Source organism: Dryobates pubescens, chromosome 5 (genome assembly GCF_014839835.1).
Source record: "Dryobates pubescens isolate bDryPub1 chromosome 5, bDryPub1.pri, whole genome shotgun sequence".
Lineage (NCBI taxonomy): Eukaryota > Metazoa > Chordata > Aves > Piciformes > Picidae > Dryobates > Dryobates pubescens.
In genome coordinates this window covers 30,832,651-30,853,309 of record NC_071616.1, presented here as the reverse complement: position 1 = coordinate 30,853,309, position 20,659 = coordinate 30,832,651, and the positions used below count along the sequence as shown (strand labels likewise).

General features: G+C 41.9%; 1 protein-coding gene across 10 annotated transcripts in view; it reads right to left on the bottom strand.

Moving 5' to 3' along the window:
• FOXN3 (forkhead box N3) overlaps positions 1 to 20,659 on the bottom strand; it is a 214,428-nt gene that overhangs the window by 19,434 nt on the left and 174,335 nt on the right. For 7 of the 10 annotated variants that reach the window (XM_054161925.1, XM_054161922.1, XM_054161923.1 and 4 more), the window contains one exon: positions 3,277 to 3,342. The exons of 2 other annotated variants lie outside the window; for them this stretch is intronic. In XM_054161925.1, the coding sequence (XP_054017900.1) occupies positions 3,277 to 3,342 (66 nt within the window). The remainder of the gene's footprint in view (positions 1 to 3,276; positions 3,343 to 20,659) is intronic. One more of the 10 variants, XM_054161927.1, reaches the window with a different exon arrangement.

Below are 20,659 nucleotides of genomic sequence, written 5' to 3'. Positions count from 1 at the left end.
TTTTTAAATATTCATGTACTGGCTACTACTAACATCCAAAGTACTTGTGATAGCTACTGCTGCAGAAAGCAGACGTTTCAGTTGCTGTTTCTTTCTAAACACAATCAAACCATACAAAACTTAACAAAATACACAGATTCACCTAAAATAAGGCCTAAAAAAATTTAAATCTGTGCTCCATAGCATGGCTTTCCTTAGGCTATCAACAGTATCTTTCATGCTTTAGTTTTGGTGGCAGGTGGATTGTCTATTTCAGCAGTCTTGCATAAAGCTGGCTACTTTGAACTTCTACCTTGAAACACCTGGGCTGTGAAAATACTGCAGATTTCTGATGTCAACACATCAACTATAACTGTATTATTCCTAGCCTTTAATGACAATGTAAACAAACAATTTAATGAATCTATAAAGGAAAACCTGTCCAGACACAAGCCAATCATATTAATGGTGGTTTAGTCTTTTATTCTGCCGTTTTTTCTGTGCATGGAAACTAAAGCATAGTGTGAATGGGGTAAATGGTAAGAAATGTATGTGCCAGACCAGACTTCATACAAAAGCAAAAGCTGATTTTAAAATTCATTTGTGGTTGTTATCAGCTTCACATTGGATATGGTATTGTAAATGGCCATTTAAAACTGTAAAGCTAACTGATCAATCTGTTACAAAGCAGGAGTAGTTTACTCTGGATTTTCTAATGCCACCGAGACACTTTCTGACAGACTATATTAAAAGACTAGATTTTAATAAGACTTTGATTTGTCAAGGTGTTACAGTGAGAAATGACTCAGCTTCTGCCTTCATCTGACCATCTTTGTTGTGGAAGTAATTGGCACACTAAGTCAGACATTCAGACTGAAAGGGTGCTCACAGTCAGGTATGAACACCTCTGGTCAAGCTATGTCTCTCTCTCTGCAGATCACTTCCTGACAAGTTTATCTTCAGAAGACAAGGCGTTCTGCAGCCCCCATGGCTTGTGCACACTTGACACCATAGTCTGATATGACAAACAGAACTCTAAATCTTCAAGCCATCAAACAGCAGCAGCATGCTTACTACCCTGATCATTCACAGCTTGATTTACAGACCACCATAGTCACTGATAGAGCAGAGAATAATCTGTGAGCTTCCAGATGATGCTGAGCATCGTGATGAAATTTTTATAGCCTTTTACTTGAAAACTGATTTTAAATATGATTTTTCATGCAATTGTTTCTTAATGTGCAGTAGTAACTAATTTTCTTTAAGCTGCTTTTAATTTTCTTATTATGGTGGGTAAATGCGTCTCAACTGAAGTTCACAGGATAGGTTGATTTAATTCCTCAGGTATCCATACACATGCACACAATAATATTTCTGCTTTGCAAGTTAAAGCAACTCTGAGGTTACAATAAAAGGTTCTGCGCTTTACTCTTGGCAGTAGCCAATTCTACCCAATATCTGGAAGGACACATCAATTTCTGATCAGACTCTGCATTTCAGCTTAAAGGCACAGAGGAAGGCCTTGATATTTGCAGACATCAAGGAGGAAGCAATGTGAATGAAGAGCCATCTTACTGCTCTCATCTCTCTCTCACTTTTGACATCCTGACACAACAGCCCGCTGTGAAGGTGACACAGGGGGAGACATATGGCAAACTCATAGAAGCCCAGAATTTCGTTCTGCAGAATGATCTCTGCAATTTTAAAGAGCAATAAGCCATTTGCCAACCTGCACAATATGATCTCTACGAAATGACAATGATCAAGTCTCCAAAAAATTTCCACACTAACACCTGGAATGCCAGCAAACATGTACAAGTGATAAAAATCTGCAGCATGCTTTAGTACATGCAGCTTATTATGGATCTCCTCCCTTTGACCACAGTGTTCTCCTGCTCTCCAGTTCCTACAGGAGCTCAGATGTTTTCTCCATCCTTTTCTGTGCACATACTGATTTATGTCCTCCTTCCCCCTCTCTTATACCCTTTTACCCCTACACTCCTTCTCACCATTCCCCCCCCCACCAATTCTTTGCCCCACCAATCTGAAATTTCCTTTTTTGATCCTTTGTAGGTCTCTCCTTTCAGTCTTCCCACTATAAGCAATGATAACCTCCTCTTGTCATAAAATCTTTCTATTTTTTTTGTTACTTACACACAGCTGGGATTGCAAGCCTGGTGCAGTCCTTGAAGACTGTTTAGGAGAAGAGGGCAAGGACCATTCTTCTCTCTTACCAGTTTCTTGGTACATCCCACTCTCCCCCAAGAGGAGCTTCTCAAGAGCATTTCTCTGGCAGGGCCACAAAGCAGGCTGACAATAGCTTTCCTCAGCTGCACAGGAAATGCTTTGATGGCAACTGACTCTCTTCCCCAGGCAGAGTAACGAAGTGCGAATCAAGGCTTCCTCTGGAATTTAGATTTGGTTGCCCGAGCTAGAACAATAGAAGGGATGCTAGGCAGCCTTGATAATGGCTTCTACTTTAATTTCTGCTTTTACTTTTTAGAGCTGCCTGTCACTTGACATTACTACTGTGCTTGCTGACCAGTGATAAGTTTGTTTTCTTGTACTCCCTGCTTTTGTGCAGCTGTATTTCCCAATGAATTCCTTCATTGCAAGCTCTGTAGGGCAGGATGATTCCTGCATTATTTGCACACCCCGGTACAGTGAGGGCCAAGGACCCTTCAGTGCTGTTAATACATAACATCAAAACCTCAGGTCTGGTCACAGAATAAGGAGGACAGTATTGGCAGGAAATGAGACCTTTCCTTGCTCCCTGGAGCCTGCCTACTGCTTTGCATCAGACAGAGCAAAAAAGAGGAACAGGCAGGATGTGTGCAGGGAAGGAGTTGAAACAGTGCCCAAGTGAATGGAAGGTATCCAGATGGCTGTGGTAACTCACATGATGGGAGTCAAATCAAAACAAAATGAAAACAAAACCATATGCCATGTACACTTCATTCTCTTGCTCTTTCTCTCCCTGCCTTTCTCCTGGCTGTTGCCCCAGGTCTTTCTATCAGTATGGGTAAGAGTATGTTAGTTAATGATGTGTATGCCATGAATAACAATAAACCCTCTTTTACATTGGAGATCACGGATTATTATTATTCATGTAACAAAGAATGTAACAGGAACCACAAAATTATACTCATGTAAGGGTCAAGGAAGTGTAAGGATCTACAAGGGAAGTTAAATGTCTTCATTAAATTCTTCTTTGTATCTGGTATGCTATATACTTACAAAAGAGAATAGTAACTTTACATGTCTATGTTGCTATAGGCTATAGAAATATCTACTCACAACCTGCTTGTATCTCAGGGGGAGTATTCAAAAGCATCATGGCAGTGGCAGCATCAATGTCAGGATCTGGAAAAATCAACCAATAAATACATTATTTACAACTGGGCTAATCTTCTTGCCCCACCTGCTAAACTATAGGTTCAATCAAATCTCTTCAGTGAAAAGGTTCATTATTCAGAGGCCTTGCTGACCACACATTGAATTTACCCCCGAACTTGCATATGATCCCGTTACTGCTATTAAGTAAAGCACAGTGATGAATGTCTCCAAACCAGGGCTGTGTGTGCATGATAGCCTCACTGTTAGCCTCATGAACTTGCTGCTTAATTCTGTGGAGAGTATTTAGGTTTTGTTACAAAAGATCCATGAAAGCAGGTGCAACATCAGAATTTGGAAGCAGTACATCGAAGATAAGCTGACAGGTGAGTGGAAAAGTGTATGGGACACCTACACATAGCCAAATGCAGAAGATACTGCTCAGTCAATGTTGATATGTTGGTAAGCATTTCAGTGATGTTTGAGAAAGTGTTGGAAGCCAAACTGCTAAAATTAGGAGGGAAAAAAAAAGGAACTAGCATTTCACTGCAGTATCAACTTATTTCCATCCTCATCCATTGTTACTTTAATATAAGCAAAAATAATCGGTTGGCTGCTCTTAAATGGGGTTCTGAATCCATCACTAACAGTTAGTTGACAGATGGTAAGTTATAGAGACAACAAAATATGATCCTTTTATAACTATATTCACTTGTTCCACACACAGCAGCTCTGCTGCTATGGAAATGTAGGGTAGCTATGACAACAGTAAACAACCCCACAACGGCCACTGAATAAGCTGAAAAGAACATCTGCCCCAGCAAAGCGTCCCAGCTGCCCTGGGGCGCAACTTGCTAATCGTGCAGTGATGCCCTGTGACAGAGAAAGCCACCTATGCCATGTCCAAATAAATGAAGTGTGCAATTGAAGCAGACATAAAAATGCACACCCTGGCCAACCGCTGCCTCTGTGCTGCTAAACTGAATGACTAATGAGTATGCGTTTGTTGTCTGGCTTTGCTTTTTTCCAGCTTGTCAGTATTTATACTACATTACAGACCAAAAAATTCAATTTACTACTAATGGCTTCATGGCACTTTATTTTGGCTATTATGTCAGAAAATTACTTTTCACTGCTAAAAATATATGTATATTGTACTTTTAAATATTTCAGATCTATTTTCAGTAATGCGATGTAGTATAGAGCCCTGAAATTCATTAACAATACGAGTGACACACAGAGGATTTTGGTATCTGCTCAAGCAAAATAGAAATTCACTTGACTGGTTAAAAAAGACAAATCTTAACTAGTTTGAGTATGCACTGTATTTCTCTGAATAGCTGGAAATGAACTCTAATGGCCAGCCTATTTAATTGCTAGAACAGTAAGCAGAGCAACAGTGTAGCAAGTGCAAAACTAAAGTTGAAACAGCAGCACACTAAGTTAGCATAAAAGGTGCCCACACACAGGAGAGCAGGTGCATATCTGTCTCTTGGACAGGTCAGCATATCCTTTTCCAAAAGACCAACAGACTACTGAGAAAAGCAGCTTTACTAACTTCTGTTCATCAGCAAGTCTGGAGATACGTCAAAAGCAGTATTCCTGCTGTGAGCGTCTATGCTGGAAGTGCCATTTCCAAACAGCTTCACTCCCGAACACGTGCCATGTTGCAGGCCATGCTCCACACACCACACACAGCAACAGTTTCCCTTCAGCAAACTCACAAGGGTTAATCTATCCAACATAAAAAAGCAAGACAAAAAGTAAAGAAGCCTGAGAAATCAAGTCAGATCAAATTCGGCTTCTTCCATTCTTTCACATAATGGAATCAGAAGATTGTGAGACACTGAATTTATTGTATCATAATTCCTGCAGCCAACTCCAGTGTTTTTTCATGGCCTGTACCTAAACTCTTTTTTTTAACCCATCACCAGGTAACATTGTAGCATAGTGTTAATTCTGCTGTTGAAAGAATAAAAGGACACAACTGGAAAAAAATAATTTCCTGCTGACTTCAGGTTTTGTCCAAGTAAAAAACTCTGTGCTTTGAGATAAAATTGATGCAACCAGTGTATCTTGAAAGGTGTATTTTCAGCTTTCAGACCATTAATTGCACCACCCTATTTCTGTAATGACTTCACAATGCTCCACACATACTATGGAGTCCAGCTCTGCTTCTATTTATATATTCTCAAAAACCCACCAAACAGCTATTCTCATAAAACCCAGACACCTATTCCATAATGCTTTGTCAGAGGTAAGAGGGTTTGGTGACATGCACCCAGGGTGGTGTCAGTTGAATCCAGGACAATGTGGTTTGGCTTGTCCTGCTCAGAGAAAAGGAGGGACTAGGTGCACAAGGAAGACAAGGGCCAGCAGTCAAAGACCACAGAAGGAGGTGCAGAAGCAACGTCTCTGGGCAAACAGAAAGGTCAGTTCATTATTGTGCAGTGTTTATGCTTGCAATTTGGAGGTGCTCTCCTGAGAATATGTAGAAGAAGAACCAGGAGTGGTCATGAGGAGCAGCACCAAAGGCAAATGAAGGGTGTCTTTGCTTGGATAAGACACCTGGTACCCACTGGTGTGCCCATGCTGATGGCTCTTTCTCCACAACTGTTGTCTTTATGAAGTCTCTTCCATGTACATCCTCACTTCTAAGCAGTAAGGGCTGACCTGGTAACTGGATTCTCTCCCTTCTAACCTGCCTGTCTGCCTTCATGAAACTGTGGATTTCAAACTGAGATCTGTGCCCTACCTGAAGTCTGTGATCAACGTAAAGCTTCTGAAGTTGCTAACAGTAGGTGGTTAGTGAAAAATGATTGCCAGAGCATCTTTCCTGAGCAAACTAGGTTAAAAATAACTACAGGTAGTTTCAGGATTTAGAAAATTGAGTATTTAAATGAATGCATTCTGTTTGCAGAGATTAAGTGGTGAATTAACTGCATGCACAAACTGTATGTCCAGTTTTTCCTAGTGGAAAATATAAAATGCCCAACTTTCCCAGTGGAAGAGGACAGTAAGGAATAACAAAGAAGGAAAGATTGTGGGTGTTGTATGAAGGAGCATGTCCAAGTCTCAAACAGGAAATATTGGAGAGTGACGGAAGAATAGTGGCAAAAACTGTGAGCAGCCACTGCTCTCCCTAACAGATGACTGCTGTCTTCACACCCAGAGCTTCAGGCTGCAATTTGAAGTTATTTTCAGTGCTTGGTCCCTCACGCACCAAGCATCCTTTATAGTGTATCAGAAAGGACCTCAAAGAAATCTTAAGCACTTACAAACTCATAAGGTGTGAACGCATACATTTCAATACAGTTCAAAACCAGCAAGAGGCAGGAACTCTACCACAGCTGCCAAAGATGGAACTTTATTTGAAGAAGAAGATACAAACAAAGAGTAACAAACCTCACAGGAGGTCTGTTTGCTGCATTTTAAATTCAAATCCCTTGTTCAGAAAAGCGTTTGAAAGTGAACACCAAATCAGTTGCCAGTATCTAGTTCTTTCACTGAGGAATTAACCTACAACTTATCACTTTGTAGAGTGCATAGTGCCCAGTGCATAATGCCCAGATGAGCCTTGAGCCAAACTTCACTCTGCACATTACCTGTATAGATCAGAATCTGCTCTGCACAGACACATGAAGTGGTGAAATAGTAGGCATGAAATATTTTGGCATGAGATTACACACAAACATTGAGCAACGCAGAGGATAACTCTCAGGTATCAGACTGGTTATTCAAGAATTGACCAAAAAAATAATTAAATCCAAACAGGCATGCAAGAAAGCTGGATGTGACAGCTGTCCTTTTGCTATGTTGTGATCTCTGATCTGAGTTCACTTCACAGAAGTGGTTTATAGTAATTCATATTATTTTGAGATTTTTATTTCAAACTTTGATCTGATTTCCTTGAGTGCTTCAAATCCATCCCCTTACAATGAAATTGCAGTATAAATTAGGATAACACAGTCCCTCTTGATTTTGGCTACAGAGTATTTATTTTCATGCCACACTATAAGGTTTTAAAGAAAACATCAGTGGCATCAGTTCAAAGCAGCCACAGTTCCTGCACAGAAGCCCAGAAAGAGACATTTAAGATGCATACTTAGGTACCACTAAAATCTTACTGCCAACTGATGTAAAAAATGTGATTAGTAAATAAACTGCACCATCTGTACACTACAACCATTGCTGTGTCATCTCATCAGGAAGGAATTAAGATCTTTTAATGTGAAGTCACTGGATCTAAAATATAACTATTTTTGTACAGAATTTCACTTCACTATTCAGTATGCTACTTCCCAGTTCCTTCTACTACTGCCTCAGCATCCTGCACTGCTTTCTTCCATTCAAATGCTCTGCTCCAGCTAGAATGCATAAAACTTACTGCCACTGTACTCAGAAGATGTTAAGACAGTTTATTCCTTTTCTACAAGATCAGCCTTTTTGCTCCCTCCTCAATTCCTAGCACAGCCCATTCCTGCACATTTTTTGTGATTTGATTCTTTGATATTTTCAATTTTCAGCAGGAAGAAAATGTTGCAAAAGCAGCACTGTTTTCCACCTTTTACCTTTGTGCTTATTAAGCTGCAACAGAGCAAACAGCAACTTGCCCCTGTTTAACTTATCTGTTAATAGATGTGTCTTCTACCTTCCCACATCATGATGGTTAACCTTGGTATGAGGCAGGTTAGGTCAAAGACATAGAGAACAATTAATAGAGTGAAGGCTCCCCTCCCCACCCTTTTTTTAACATTTATTTTGCCTGCTAACAGAATAAGAACACAACAGTTAAAATAAAACTGCAATGTGCAAGATAGAAAGAAATACCTGAAGAGAACTGTAAGCACTGTAAGTGTGTCAAACTCCTTGATGTAGGATGCCCCTTAGTCCACTTCGACATATTTGACTAAGTTTGAGAAGAGCTCTTAAAAAGAGTACTTGTGGAAGCGTTTGGCAAACCAACAGGATTTAGAACCAAGATCTTGGGAAGAAACAACAAATTACATTCGACAGCACATGAAAGGCCAAGAATTAGAATTCTAGACGCTACATAATAAAGAGGCGAGGAGGAAGCAATTTCACTACCAATACACAACTGGTCTGGCAGTCACAGTGGTTCTCCCACTCCTCTGAAAGGGTCTACCATGAGACACAGAAGAAGAAAGATACTGGCCTAAACAAACCACTGATTTCTCCTGGGTTTTAAGTTCCTTTCCAGCACTGCCAAGTAAGCTATGTCATGAATTTTTCTGGGAGGTCTCATGTTAAAAAATACAGAACATTTGTAACAAACATTCTTCATGCTCCTCTCTTTTGTTACATCTGTATCATGGTGAAAGGACACACACCATCTCCATTCTCTAACAACACTGTTTGATCAGCTGAGAGTTGTTATGTTGCAACAAAGAGTTACAACATCAATTCCTGTTAATTATATTAGCTTTGATAAAAAGAACAGTAGGAGAAAGTTACAGGTCTTGCACATGCACAAACTCCAAAGAGGTTCATCTATCATTTGGAAAACTGTATGAAACCAGAACACATCATCCTAACATTTCCTCCCATTAGTAAAATTTAAGATCCATTAACTGTTAAAAGAAAGACTCACAACACTGATACATATCTTACCAGTGCAAGATCAAATCTTTTAAGAGACAGCTCATTACAGAAAGACGAGATACACATTTTATGCATAAACCTGCTGCATTTTAACACATTCTCTGCTTAAGAACAGGGTGGAGATGCTTGCTTTGCTTTTGTTCCTTTATTTCATTTTTGTTTTCATTTTGATGTGCATGACTGGCAAGTTTAGTTTTCACTGCTGAAGAATGCAAAAATAAAATTTACCCACCACAAAGGCAACAGTAAACTCCTTTTTCACTCCATCCAGCCTGTGCAGCAAGTAGTACTAAACAGAAAGTATCATCAGCAGAAAGCACTAGCCAGTAAACCTAGCACAGAAGAATTACGAAACCCAAACAATTTGCTGTTCCATCATGTACTTACCTAATTTGTGATCGGGAATTTCAACCATCTTCTTAACTGACTGCTGCAGCCTCAGCTTCTACAGTAGAAGATGGGATTATGAGGGCTTTTCCTTTCAGCTTTACAGGTTGCACACACATAATTTTTTTTGTGACCAAAGGATAAACAGACACACAAACACTCATACTTTTTGCCCTCAGTTATGCAGATGTGTGTTATCTCTAACTGGGACATCAAGGTCATCACTACTAAAGCTTTGGTAATGTCCCTGCTGTTAATAATAGATTTTTCTTCCAGCATGGAGGATTGGCTGGCAGGAGGAAGACCCCTACAAAATTCTTACAATTGAAGACCAAATAAAACATATCTTACTGTCCCATATGTGCGTTTGTTTCAAGCACTCATTTCCCTCTCATGCTGTTTCAAAACACACTCATATCCACCAGACCTTGAGAACTAAGTATGTCCTTCAGTCCAGCTAGTGCAGGGCATGGCAACTGGAAAAGAACCAACACATCTCACACAGACCATGTGGCCCTTGGGGAAATGCTTACAGTCCCCTCCTCCTAAGCCACTGTACTGCAGGAAATGGTGGCTTTTGGGTACTTTCACTGCCAAATGAGTCTTCAGGAGAGCTTCACCCAAACATCCCAACTACAGGAATCAACCTGGCACAATTCACAGCATGAAGGTGGCTGGGTGGGGTAGGGCAAACATAAATTGCATAACAGTTTCAGACTGCAAAAAACCAAAGGGGAATATATCAGATAAACATGAAAACAACATTGAGAGAGGTATTCCAGGGATTTGAAGGAAAAAATGCTACTAATGATGAGAAAACGAGTAAGGCATGTTATGCTGCCAGTGAAAGGACTGTGTATAGCCCAAGCAGTGAGCCAAGTACAGCCTAAAACAAAAAATGAGAGCAGAAAATGTGAATGAAAAGCCCTGCAGCTAAAATAGGTGTGTGCTAATAATGCAGGCAGATTGACTTAATGAAAGAGGAACTTGATGCACCAGTGTTATTACAGGAAAATTCACAAACAGGGAGGAACAGCAATTCTTAACGAAACAGGGGTCAGAAGTCTGCGCTGTTCAAGGAAAAGAAACCGATGTCTGTATGCAAAGGTAGTGTAATGCAGTAATGAAACAGCTGCCTGTGGACATAGTATCTATGGAAATGCTGTGGAAGGATGGTCAAAGAAGACTTCTAAAGAGAGAGACACAGCGTCTGCTCTTGACTCCTTTCACCAGACATGGATCTGGGTAGATGTGTGCATCATTAAAGAAATGGAAATTACATCAACATAAGAGACTATCTTTACAGCATAGACTGGGGAACAAATGCTATTAACCATGGTTGTTCCTGCATGCAACAGCTGACTACAAGTTTCTTTCTCCACATTGCTGAGTGAGTAAGAACAGATGACTTTCTGCTCTTTATCTTAAGTAAGGAGAATGACTTTGGAACAGGGGACCACAAAATATTTACTCTGCTCTGGTTAGACCCCCCCCTGGAGTACTGTGTCCAGCCCTCAATACAGGAAGGACATGGAACTGATGGAGCAGGTCCAGAGAAGGGCCATGAAAATGATCAGGAGGCTGAAACACCTCTCCTAGAAGATAAGCTGAAAAAGCTGGGATTGTTCAGCCTGGAGAAGAGAAGGATCCAGGGAGACCAAATAGCAGCCTTCCAGTACCTGAAGGGGGCCTACAAGAATGATGGAGAGAGACTATTTACAAAGGCCTGTGGTGATAGGATGAGCAGCAATGGTTTCAAACTTGGGAAGAGTAGATTTAGATTGGATGTCAAGAACAAGTTCTTTACCATGAGGGTGGTGGAGCACTTGAAATGGGTTGCCCAGGGAGGTGTTTGAGGCTCCATCCCTGGAGATATTCAAGGTAAGGCTTGACAGGGCTCTGGGCAACCTGATCTAGTTGAGGATGCCCCTGCTTACTTCAGGGTGGAGTTGGACTAGATGACCTTTAGAAGTCACTTCCAACCCAAACCACTCTATGATTCTATGAAAGTCATTCACTTTAGATTAAGTGGGAAGGTTGACAGCAAGCCTTATTTTGTTTAAGATCTATGACTTCCAAAGAGCATGTTTTGATGAAATAAATGGTTCCTGTGGAATCTCTGGGAAACAGACTGGGCTGAAGATCTCCAGACCTCAGCCTGGAGGAGGCTGCAGTTTCTGCAAGTCATTCCAACTTGTATCCTGAGAAAAGTAGGAAAAATTGTTTGAAAAAAAAAAAAAAAGAACAAAAAAGCTAAAACCACAGGTGGACAACTGAGCTGACATGGAAACTGACTTTATGAGAAAAAACATAATGGTAGGGATTGGAAGGGACCTCTGAAGATCATCTAAGTCCAACCTCTGAGAGCTTGGCTAGCTCAGGTAAGCAAAATAAAGGCAGAAAAGAAATAAGACTATCAACACAATGAGGAGTCCATGGGATGCAGTGGGAAAAAAACAAGGATGTTTAAAGATGGTTTCAGTGTATCAATATTGGCTGAAGACAAACTGGTAACCAGAACATTATGCTAGACAAAAGAGCAATGGAAAACTCTTCTAACAGGGGCTGGAACAAAGTAAGAAGTCTGAATGCGAGTTTTCCCAAGTGTAACACAGCACTGATGCTCACAATGTGACTCAGTGACTCTCTGGAAACTGCCTTCCAAACTGTGCTTCTCTAGAGCAGGTAAGGCCTCTGCAAAACTCTGACAGCATGGGAAAATATACAGAAAACACAGTAATGGAGAAACTATGCCAGTGGAAGCCTATTTGGTCAGATGTTCCTCTACATAAACCTATAGAAGCACCATGATGATGTCTGACATTATAGGACCGGACTTCTCAACACTTCATGATGAAGATGACCTTCAAAAAGCTTGTGGGCAGTGCTACAGATGCACAGGACCCATTGCCTATCAGCTTCCAGAGTGCAATGTGCCCTGAGCTGCTGAATTCAGGCAGGGTGCCTGAAGCTTGGTGGCTATGTGCACTTGGAGCAAGAACAATGCAGAGCTAGAGCCTCACAGTCAACACAATGCAGAGTGGTGCATTGCCCACAGCTGTCATAAGCAGCCAGTCTGAGCTTTGTGGCAGCAGCCTTAAGCATGTAAGTGAGACTCCTGGTAAAATTAAAAGGAATTGGCCAGAGGCTACTGCAATAGCACTTGAATCATGACACCATGAAGGAAAGCAGTGAGACCTAGCTTGTAAATGGTCTCACCTCTCCCACTGCATTTGCATGCCTGCATATAAACTTGTGCTCAGACTCCGCTGCCATCTCTCTACTGCTTTCCTCTGCAGGATGGCACAGAGATGTGCCAGCAGGCAGAACCTCATATGTAGGAGACTGGGAGAGCCAGCAGGGAATGACAGTGGCCCACAGCATACATGAGGTCAGTGCACAAGACCTTGTTGGTGAACCTAGAAAAGGCTGGGAAAATAGACTACAAGCCAAATAGTTCCCCACTCTGTTGTACACTATGCAATCCTGGTTGTGGTGGGTTAACACCCATTCTGAAAACAAAAAACAAAGCAGGGTGGAGGGCTTGTGGGTACTTTACCCTCCCTGCAGGGCGTTTTTTCCCCTGGAAAGCTGAGTCTGTTCCACTCCTCCCTCCCTGCCCAGCTAGGGTATAAAAAGCAGGACATCGTAGCTGTTAGCTCTCCTTTCAGCTCCTGCCTCTCCTGGATGAGAGCTACTGCAGCTGCCCTCCTGCTCCTCTGCCACGTGGTTGGACCTGATCTTTCTGCCTGCTGCTTCCGTGCCTCTTCAGAGAGAGACTGGTTTAGTAGTATTCTCTTTTTTTGGGTCCCCCTCCTATCCATCCTTGTTCCTTGCCCTTGTAAACCTTACCTGTTATTGTTTTATGTATATATATATTGTTTAAAGAAAAACTCTTTACCTCTCTACTTCCAAGCCAACTCCAAATTATTGTCTGGTGGATTTGCTCCTTCCTTTTTTCCCCTCTCTGTTGGGAGGGAGGAGGGGGGAGGGGGGGAAGAGATTCTCAGCCTTGCCCCCATCTGAGCTCTTAACTCCCAGTTATGACTCAAACCACCACACTGTTGTTGATGTATGCAGGGCAGCTAGACTTGCCACTAGAATATGTTAAAACCCCAAACATTACAAATTCAGTCAACTAGTAGGTACACAGATGGGCAGGCATTCCATCTGCTATGGGGCTCAACTCCAATCACACAGCCATGATGGCCAGCCCTGGCTTGACCGCCAGTTCTTAGACTAGGTATTTCCCCCCAGGATGGACAGTGGATAAATGGAGGTGTGTTACACAGGAGGGAACAGATCTTCCTGTTTGAGAAGTCACGTCTAATACAGGTAGGCATATTACATACAAAGAAAAATCAAAGTCCATACCATTTACTTCCCTTCTTCCTAAGACTGGGACCAAGAGTCACGAGCATGACTCAGTCAATAAACAAATACAAATCAAGCACTAGTTCTGGAAAGGAAAACCCTGCTGGGGCAACTGTTTCTCCCTTAGCAATCTTTTGCAAGTATATCCCCATTAAAGACCAACAGGACTAGGCACAAACCTACCCAAACAAAAGGAAGCCTGTTTTCCAAGAGTACTTGAAAATTGTTATTCTGCATTGAGTGAGCCAGCCTCACCCTGTACATTAACGTGCTAAAGACTTGCCCAGGACTGTGGATAAAGGCTGAGCACTCTCCACAGGGAGTCAAGTTCAGGATGGCTGGAACAAGATGCTCCTCTGCTTCTCAGAGCGAATCAATGGAGAAAGGAAGAAAACCCCAGCAACACTGCCATCATCTAGCAAAATGGGTTACACTCTTCCTGCCATACTCCTTCCAAACGTCTTTCATTTTCAATCAAAGGAAAATTACAGAAATGTAGTGTTTAAGGCCTTTTGATTTCTGTTGATGCAGAGCTTCTCAAATGGCCTGAGGGATGAGACACAGGCCAATGGTATGGTAGTGCAGGAAGTAATGTCATTTTTTAAAAGGATTACTTGAAAATCTTGACATTCCTACTGCAGATGTCCAGAGCAGTAGCAGAACTACCTTCTAAACACAACACTCAGTATTTTCAGACCATACGGGCCTTTGTCATGGATTGAGTTGAACCTGCTGCTGCTGTTATTCATACCATGCTCCAGCTTCAGAAATGAAAGGGCAAAGTGGAGCAAAGTATTATGGGGCTTGAAGTTCAGATTGCAACACAGAGGCCTCCTGTTCTGGTTGCTGCTTATGGGTTCTGGGTTCTTGGATGTTGGCTCTTTTCTGCAGGCATGGTGGTGGAGCAGGTGGGAGTTGGGTAGCTGCTAGGTTTGGTTTTCTGTTTTATGATCCCCTCCCTGTATTTCACTGTGTTTCTTCAGCGAAGAGACTAAGATAAGGTAATCATGCATTGTATTATTAGATTAATTAGGTTATTAGCTAAAGTAATTGTGCATTGTAATTATGATAAATTATATTTAACCCTTATTTCTTTATCTCAATCCTGAGTTTTGTGTGTTACCTTTCCCCTCGCTTTTGTGTTGCAGGATCAGGGAGTCTAGCCCTTGCACTATACCATTACACCTTTTTTAGTGAAAGCTCCTGCTTGAAAGCAGCACAATGAACACAAGCTGCCTGAGCACTGAAGAGACTCCAAAGAGTGAAATTAGTCAGCCTTAGGGTAGAGCTTTAACTTAAATAGCATATATAACAGTATTTATTTTAAACAACTTCAGCACAGTTTGTTCCATCCTAATTATTAGAGGGGTTGTGTTTCTTACTTCAATACTTAATAGAAGATATTTTGTGGAATATATGTTGCAAACCTGATAAACACCTGTGAAACTTGCTTTCTCTTCTATTTTTTCATGAATTCAGCTGGATATGCATCTCAGATCTTCCTGTAAACACTGTGCTAATGCAAAGAGTAACATCTGTGCTATACAGAAGCAAATGTGTATGTTAAATGTTGTCATTGCTCAATTTATTTACTTAAACATTTCAAAAACAGAGGAAATATGAAATGCCTTGAACTGAAATATGGTGAGAGAATAATTCACTTCAGTCTCTAGAGAGCAAGTGCTAAGGTAAGACTTTGCAGCCGAGTCACATTTATAGGCCCCTTAGATGCTTTTAACATGACAAAGTTCTATCATGTAGCTCCTTTCTATTGAAAAAAACTGAATCAACCTGTTATGTTTTGTTAATAAAGAAGAAGGGGAGAGACAGCATTCCAATTCTGCCAACCTCTGATTCTAGAAGTTCAAACTCCTTGGGACTCTGAATTGCCACTAGCTGAGAGGAGAGGTTACCAGAGGAGTAAGGAATGTGCAAAATACAACTACAATTTTGATGCAAACTTTTTCAGGACCTCATCTGAGTGGTATAAAGTGTATCTACTTCACAAGACAGTGGGTAAGCTAAAGGGCTCTTGTCCCATTTTCTTTCTTTTTTTCACTGAACAGGGACCCAAGCAGACCATGTGCTCTGTCTAAAAGAAGTTGCTGGACATGTAAGAAAAAAGGAAGAAACTCAGCTTTATCCAGCTAGTAGTGAGAGCTGTGGCTGTAATGCAGGAAAGCACCTTTATGTGTATACAAGCCAGGGAACGAGTAGTGCCTTTGGAAAAGGACCAGAGTACCAGCATCTTGCAGGGCTCAGCCCAGGCTGAGCAGCTAGGAAGCTTAACTGTACCTCAGGACAGTTTTGTTAAAAACCAGTGCTTTCACCAAGAATCACAAGTGTGATTTGCTCCATTCTAATAGGCATACAGCTAGGCTAGGAAGAAACCACCTTATAAACAGTGTTAGATCTCACGTCCTCCACAGCTCCCCAGTGCAGCTCCTCACCCCAGGCACGCATGTCCATGCTGGGGTCATCACTGCAGCCAGCATGACAAGCACTGCCACAAAGAAAGAGAGAGTTTGCTTTTAGTAAACCTAAACTCTTCTTGTAAAATTTGTGTTTACAAATAGAAAACACATCCCAGGCATAGCCTAAAACCACCACAGTGCTCCCAAAATTTCAGCAACTCTAGCGAGTGATGGTTTATTGACTTTCTGTACAGGCTCCTGCAGTCCTCGCCAGTGCTTCACACAGGCATCTTCCTGGCCTTTTTATAGAGAGTTCTACTTCATGTACATACCAGTAAACAGTTCATACTAACTCTGCCCACTCAAACTCAATTTATTTGCATGATCTGTGTGTCAGAGCTGTGTGTCTGCAAGACCAAAAAACTGTCTGTGTCTGAGGAAACAGATCTTAATAATGTTTGGCAATCAAATCAATTGCAACAAAACAGAGAAGAACAACATTCATCTTGCTCCCCTCTCCATCCCTGCCTCTCTGTGCCCTGCTCTTTAACAATTGCCTGCCCTTTCATGGGAGAGTCAAACAGACAGCTACCCACCACTGTGCAGAGGCCCTCCCAGCTCATCTCACCACCTTTCAGGGCCAGAAGATGAAGACTTTCTAAGCATCCCAGCTTCTGTTGAAGGTGTCCCTCCCTACTCTGAACCTTTCTGCTTCTCTTCTTTCTGTGTCCAGCAGGGGGTAGAAAAATCTCAAAGTATGAAGGTGGCAGACCTTCAGAACAGCAAATGCAAAAAGAAAGTAGCTCCTATTTATTTTTCTTTTTAATGCTATCATTTATAAGCAAACAGCTGTCATGCACAGAACTGGAAACCCTACAGTGCACAATGCTTACACAGTCATGGAAAACAGTGTAAAGCCTTAAAATGGATGGAGATAAGTTGCACCACACCATATTTCAGAGAAGACTAACAGTGGTAATTACACCTCATTAAAACCCAACATTGCTACAATTAATGTTTCCTGGGAAGGGCCTGGAATTCATAAACCCCCAAACTCCTAATGCTGGAAAAGCATCTTCCTTTTTTTTCAGGGGTTAATGTACGCAGCTCACTTCCGTTTATTTTCAAGGCAAAGTATCTGTCTGAGATCAATTTTCATATCATTATTGGGTATTTTAACAGAAGTGTGAGGATGTATTTGTAGTGTTCCAAAAAGCTTATTTATAAAGTTGGTTTCAGAAGTGGGAAAACTTCCTTTCCCATTCCTCTCGTCAGCCAGCAACATCAAATCTGATCTGGCCCTCAATCATGATAATGCAGCACAGCTTGCTTAGGCTTTTTACTGATGAGACTGCTTTGAAATTGCTAGAAACGATGCTGATGAGTATTAACTATGATGTCTGTCATTTTGTATCTCTGGGTAATCCTACAGCACTATCATTATGATAGCAGAGTGCCTCTCAAGAACTTAAACACAAAAATCCTCTCTTCTTTCAGAACTTTTAGATTAAATAGTTTGACTACGGGTATGCGTGTACATCAAGAAAAAGAGACACAAATGTGCATACAAGGCACCAGAGGAAAGTCACAAAAGGTAGAAAAATTAATTTTGCATCAAAATCTGTGATTGCATTGCCTGTGTATCCTACATGAACTCCACCTTCCATGGCCCTCAAAGCTAAGGCTACACTGCGACGTAATAATTACTGAAGGAGGTCGCAGCTTTTCAGGCGACGGAACTCAAGGAAAGCTCTTGGAAAGCTTAAACTATTTGGACAATAATGTTGGTTTTCCAGGCACAGCACAGCAGAAGATTTTGTTTCAAATCAGTTGAAAGGGTTCTGTCAGAGCAGCAACTTCATTTTTACTGGAAAGTCACGTAACATACTCCACCCAGACCAACAAAGAGGGCCTAAGTCCACTGTTACAGATGGATGGAGCAGATATTTCTTGCTGGCCTAGCACAGTAGTCAACGAATAGCTCCAATAAACTGAAAGGCCTCCAGAGCAGAGGCATAAGCAACAGTCTACCACGTAAAAGGGCATTCTGTTCCACCTTCTTCATCACCACACTTTCATAATTTGCTCACAGAAATCTGGATTGGTAAAAGAGACCAAAGCCCTGGTTGGAAAGAGCTGCAGGACTGCCTCCCATGTTGGCTTATGCCATCATCTCCATGGGATGAGATGCACAATTCTTGCATCACCACAGTGCCACCAGCTGATCAAATCTAGAGGAAGCTCCTCACTGACCCCACACAGGTATTTAGTCTTCTCCAAATTCCCTCAGTTACATGTACTATCTAACCAACCTCTAGGTGAGGTAAGTCTCACTTTAGGAGTGTGGCTAAGGAAGAGATGCTGTCACCTCTGAATTTCACAAGCTGGCTAAACAGTTTTCATTTCAGACACCCTAAGCATACTGCCAGCTACTGCCATTAGTGCCTTGGCTCTCCACCCCACAGAGCACAGCTGAAAACATGTTTCTGGTGAAAACCTTTCATAATACTTAAAACATCACTCCCCTCCAATTTCCCTTTGTTTCTATTTTCCAGACTTTCTCCCTTTTTCTGCACAGACAAGTGCATGGTGCCATTGCTGTGGTACCACAGCTCCTCACCACCAGACAGATGCACCAATATGCCCTGGCCAAGACTCTCAGCAAGGCTGGTACAGGGCTGGGGCCCCGGTTTCAGTGGTGTTGGAAACACAACACCTCTGGGGCAGACAGCCATAGCTGCACACTGAAATACAATGTGTTAATAAGTAGGTCAGCTTGTTCCTGTAAGAGCAACGGGTTTTACACTGACTGTGCCTGCCAGCGGAGTAGGAAGCTGCTGCAGTTTTCCCTGTTTCCCACATTCAGATCATGACACTCCCCTGCCCTCACCCTCCCCATAGCAGGGCAGGGCTTGTGGGGTGCTAGAGGCCCTGCTGTACCTTGGCCTGCAGCAACTCTGCCTTTGCAGGGCACTGCTGAAACCTTGCACCAGAAAGCAAATTCCAAGAAAACAAACACCATCACTAGGCAATTGAAATGCAGTTGGTAGCAACAAACAAACCATCTGCACCAAGTATCTAGGACTCTGCTCTTACCAACAGGTTCAGCAGGTTTTGAATATTAGGTCATCTCAAGCTTTATTAGCATCTAGAAGGGAAACACTACAAAGATCTTGTCACCTGGGGTTTCACTGCTGTCTCTGCTTTAGTGCAGCTCCCCTGCTCCCCTTCTCTCCCTTTGGCAAGGAAGTAGTTTGACCCTCTTTAAATTGACCAAGAAAAACATTTATCTGCTGTCTAACTAAAACACTTCAGTGTCCCAGCATATTGCACATGCCTATGGCAGGGCTGGCTGCAGGCACCCGTGGGAAGTAGGGAGCAGCACCCTGTCTGCAGGAGAGCAGGAACACTTCTCAGTTTGCATCAGTTGCAACAAAGTAGATGCTGGAGTGAAATGCAGTGCCAGGGCAGTGCACCGGCATTTGTACAGTAGAAGCACACCTGGGCTGCCTGCTTGCCAGGCCCACTGCAGGGGGTGACCCACAGCCCTGCAGCTGTAAAACCTGGGGCAGAACCTTACTTACATGGCTTCTTCACCTTATGACAATATAGAAAGCTCTCCTGAACAGAATGATCATCACTTGCAAAGGAACAGCAGTTGATTTTAATAAGACTGATATACTCTTGTAATTTTCTTCAAATAGAACAGCAGTCAATGGAATTTACTAAACACAGCACAGAGGGCAAGAAAGTGCATGCAAATGTTTCCTCTCAATGAAGCAGCTCACTGTGATGTCTTTGCAAATGGATCACCATGAATCAGCTCAACATGGCATCGTTTGGACTGCAAGACCACAACACAATGCCCAAACACCATCTGCTCCTCCCATGAGTGGGTCTTGAAATCCTTTAGCTTTTGTAAACAGCTGCTGGTCCGTTTTATTCTGAGATGCTCTACAATGTTGCAGAACACGCGTACAAGCTGACTATAATCTAAAGCTTTATAGTCCTCTAAACTACTTCTAAATAATGCATAAATACCAAAAAAGAAACTCTGAACTCTTCATCAGTTTTCATATGAACTCAGTTCCCTGTTGCATTTTCTGTTTATAGCATCAGGGCTTTAAACCACAGAATAAATAGTATTATTTTCTGTTCCCTTTTAACTCTGTTGCAAAAACATATATTACATTTAATTACTGTTTTGGTAGAGTCCACCTATGCAGACAGGCTGTGCTTGCATGAATGAACTGGTATCTTTGGATTCAGAGCACAGGAGAGGTTAAAAAAAAATAAATGAGGGCACTTATGTCAACCCCTCCTTACTCTCCCCTGCATTTCATCACACTGAAAGGGCTTAAAAGTAAAAAATTCCTTCCACGCCATATAATATTGGCATCTGCTGTGCAGCAAATCAAACTCACTCATTTTGCTGTGCTATTCCCAAAAGTAAATGTACAGATTTGGGTCCAGATCTCCATTTTCCACTCCCTGAAGTTTCCACATACCTGGTTTTCCTATTTAGGCACATCAGAAAAAAGCAGTAAACA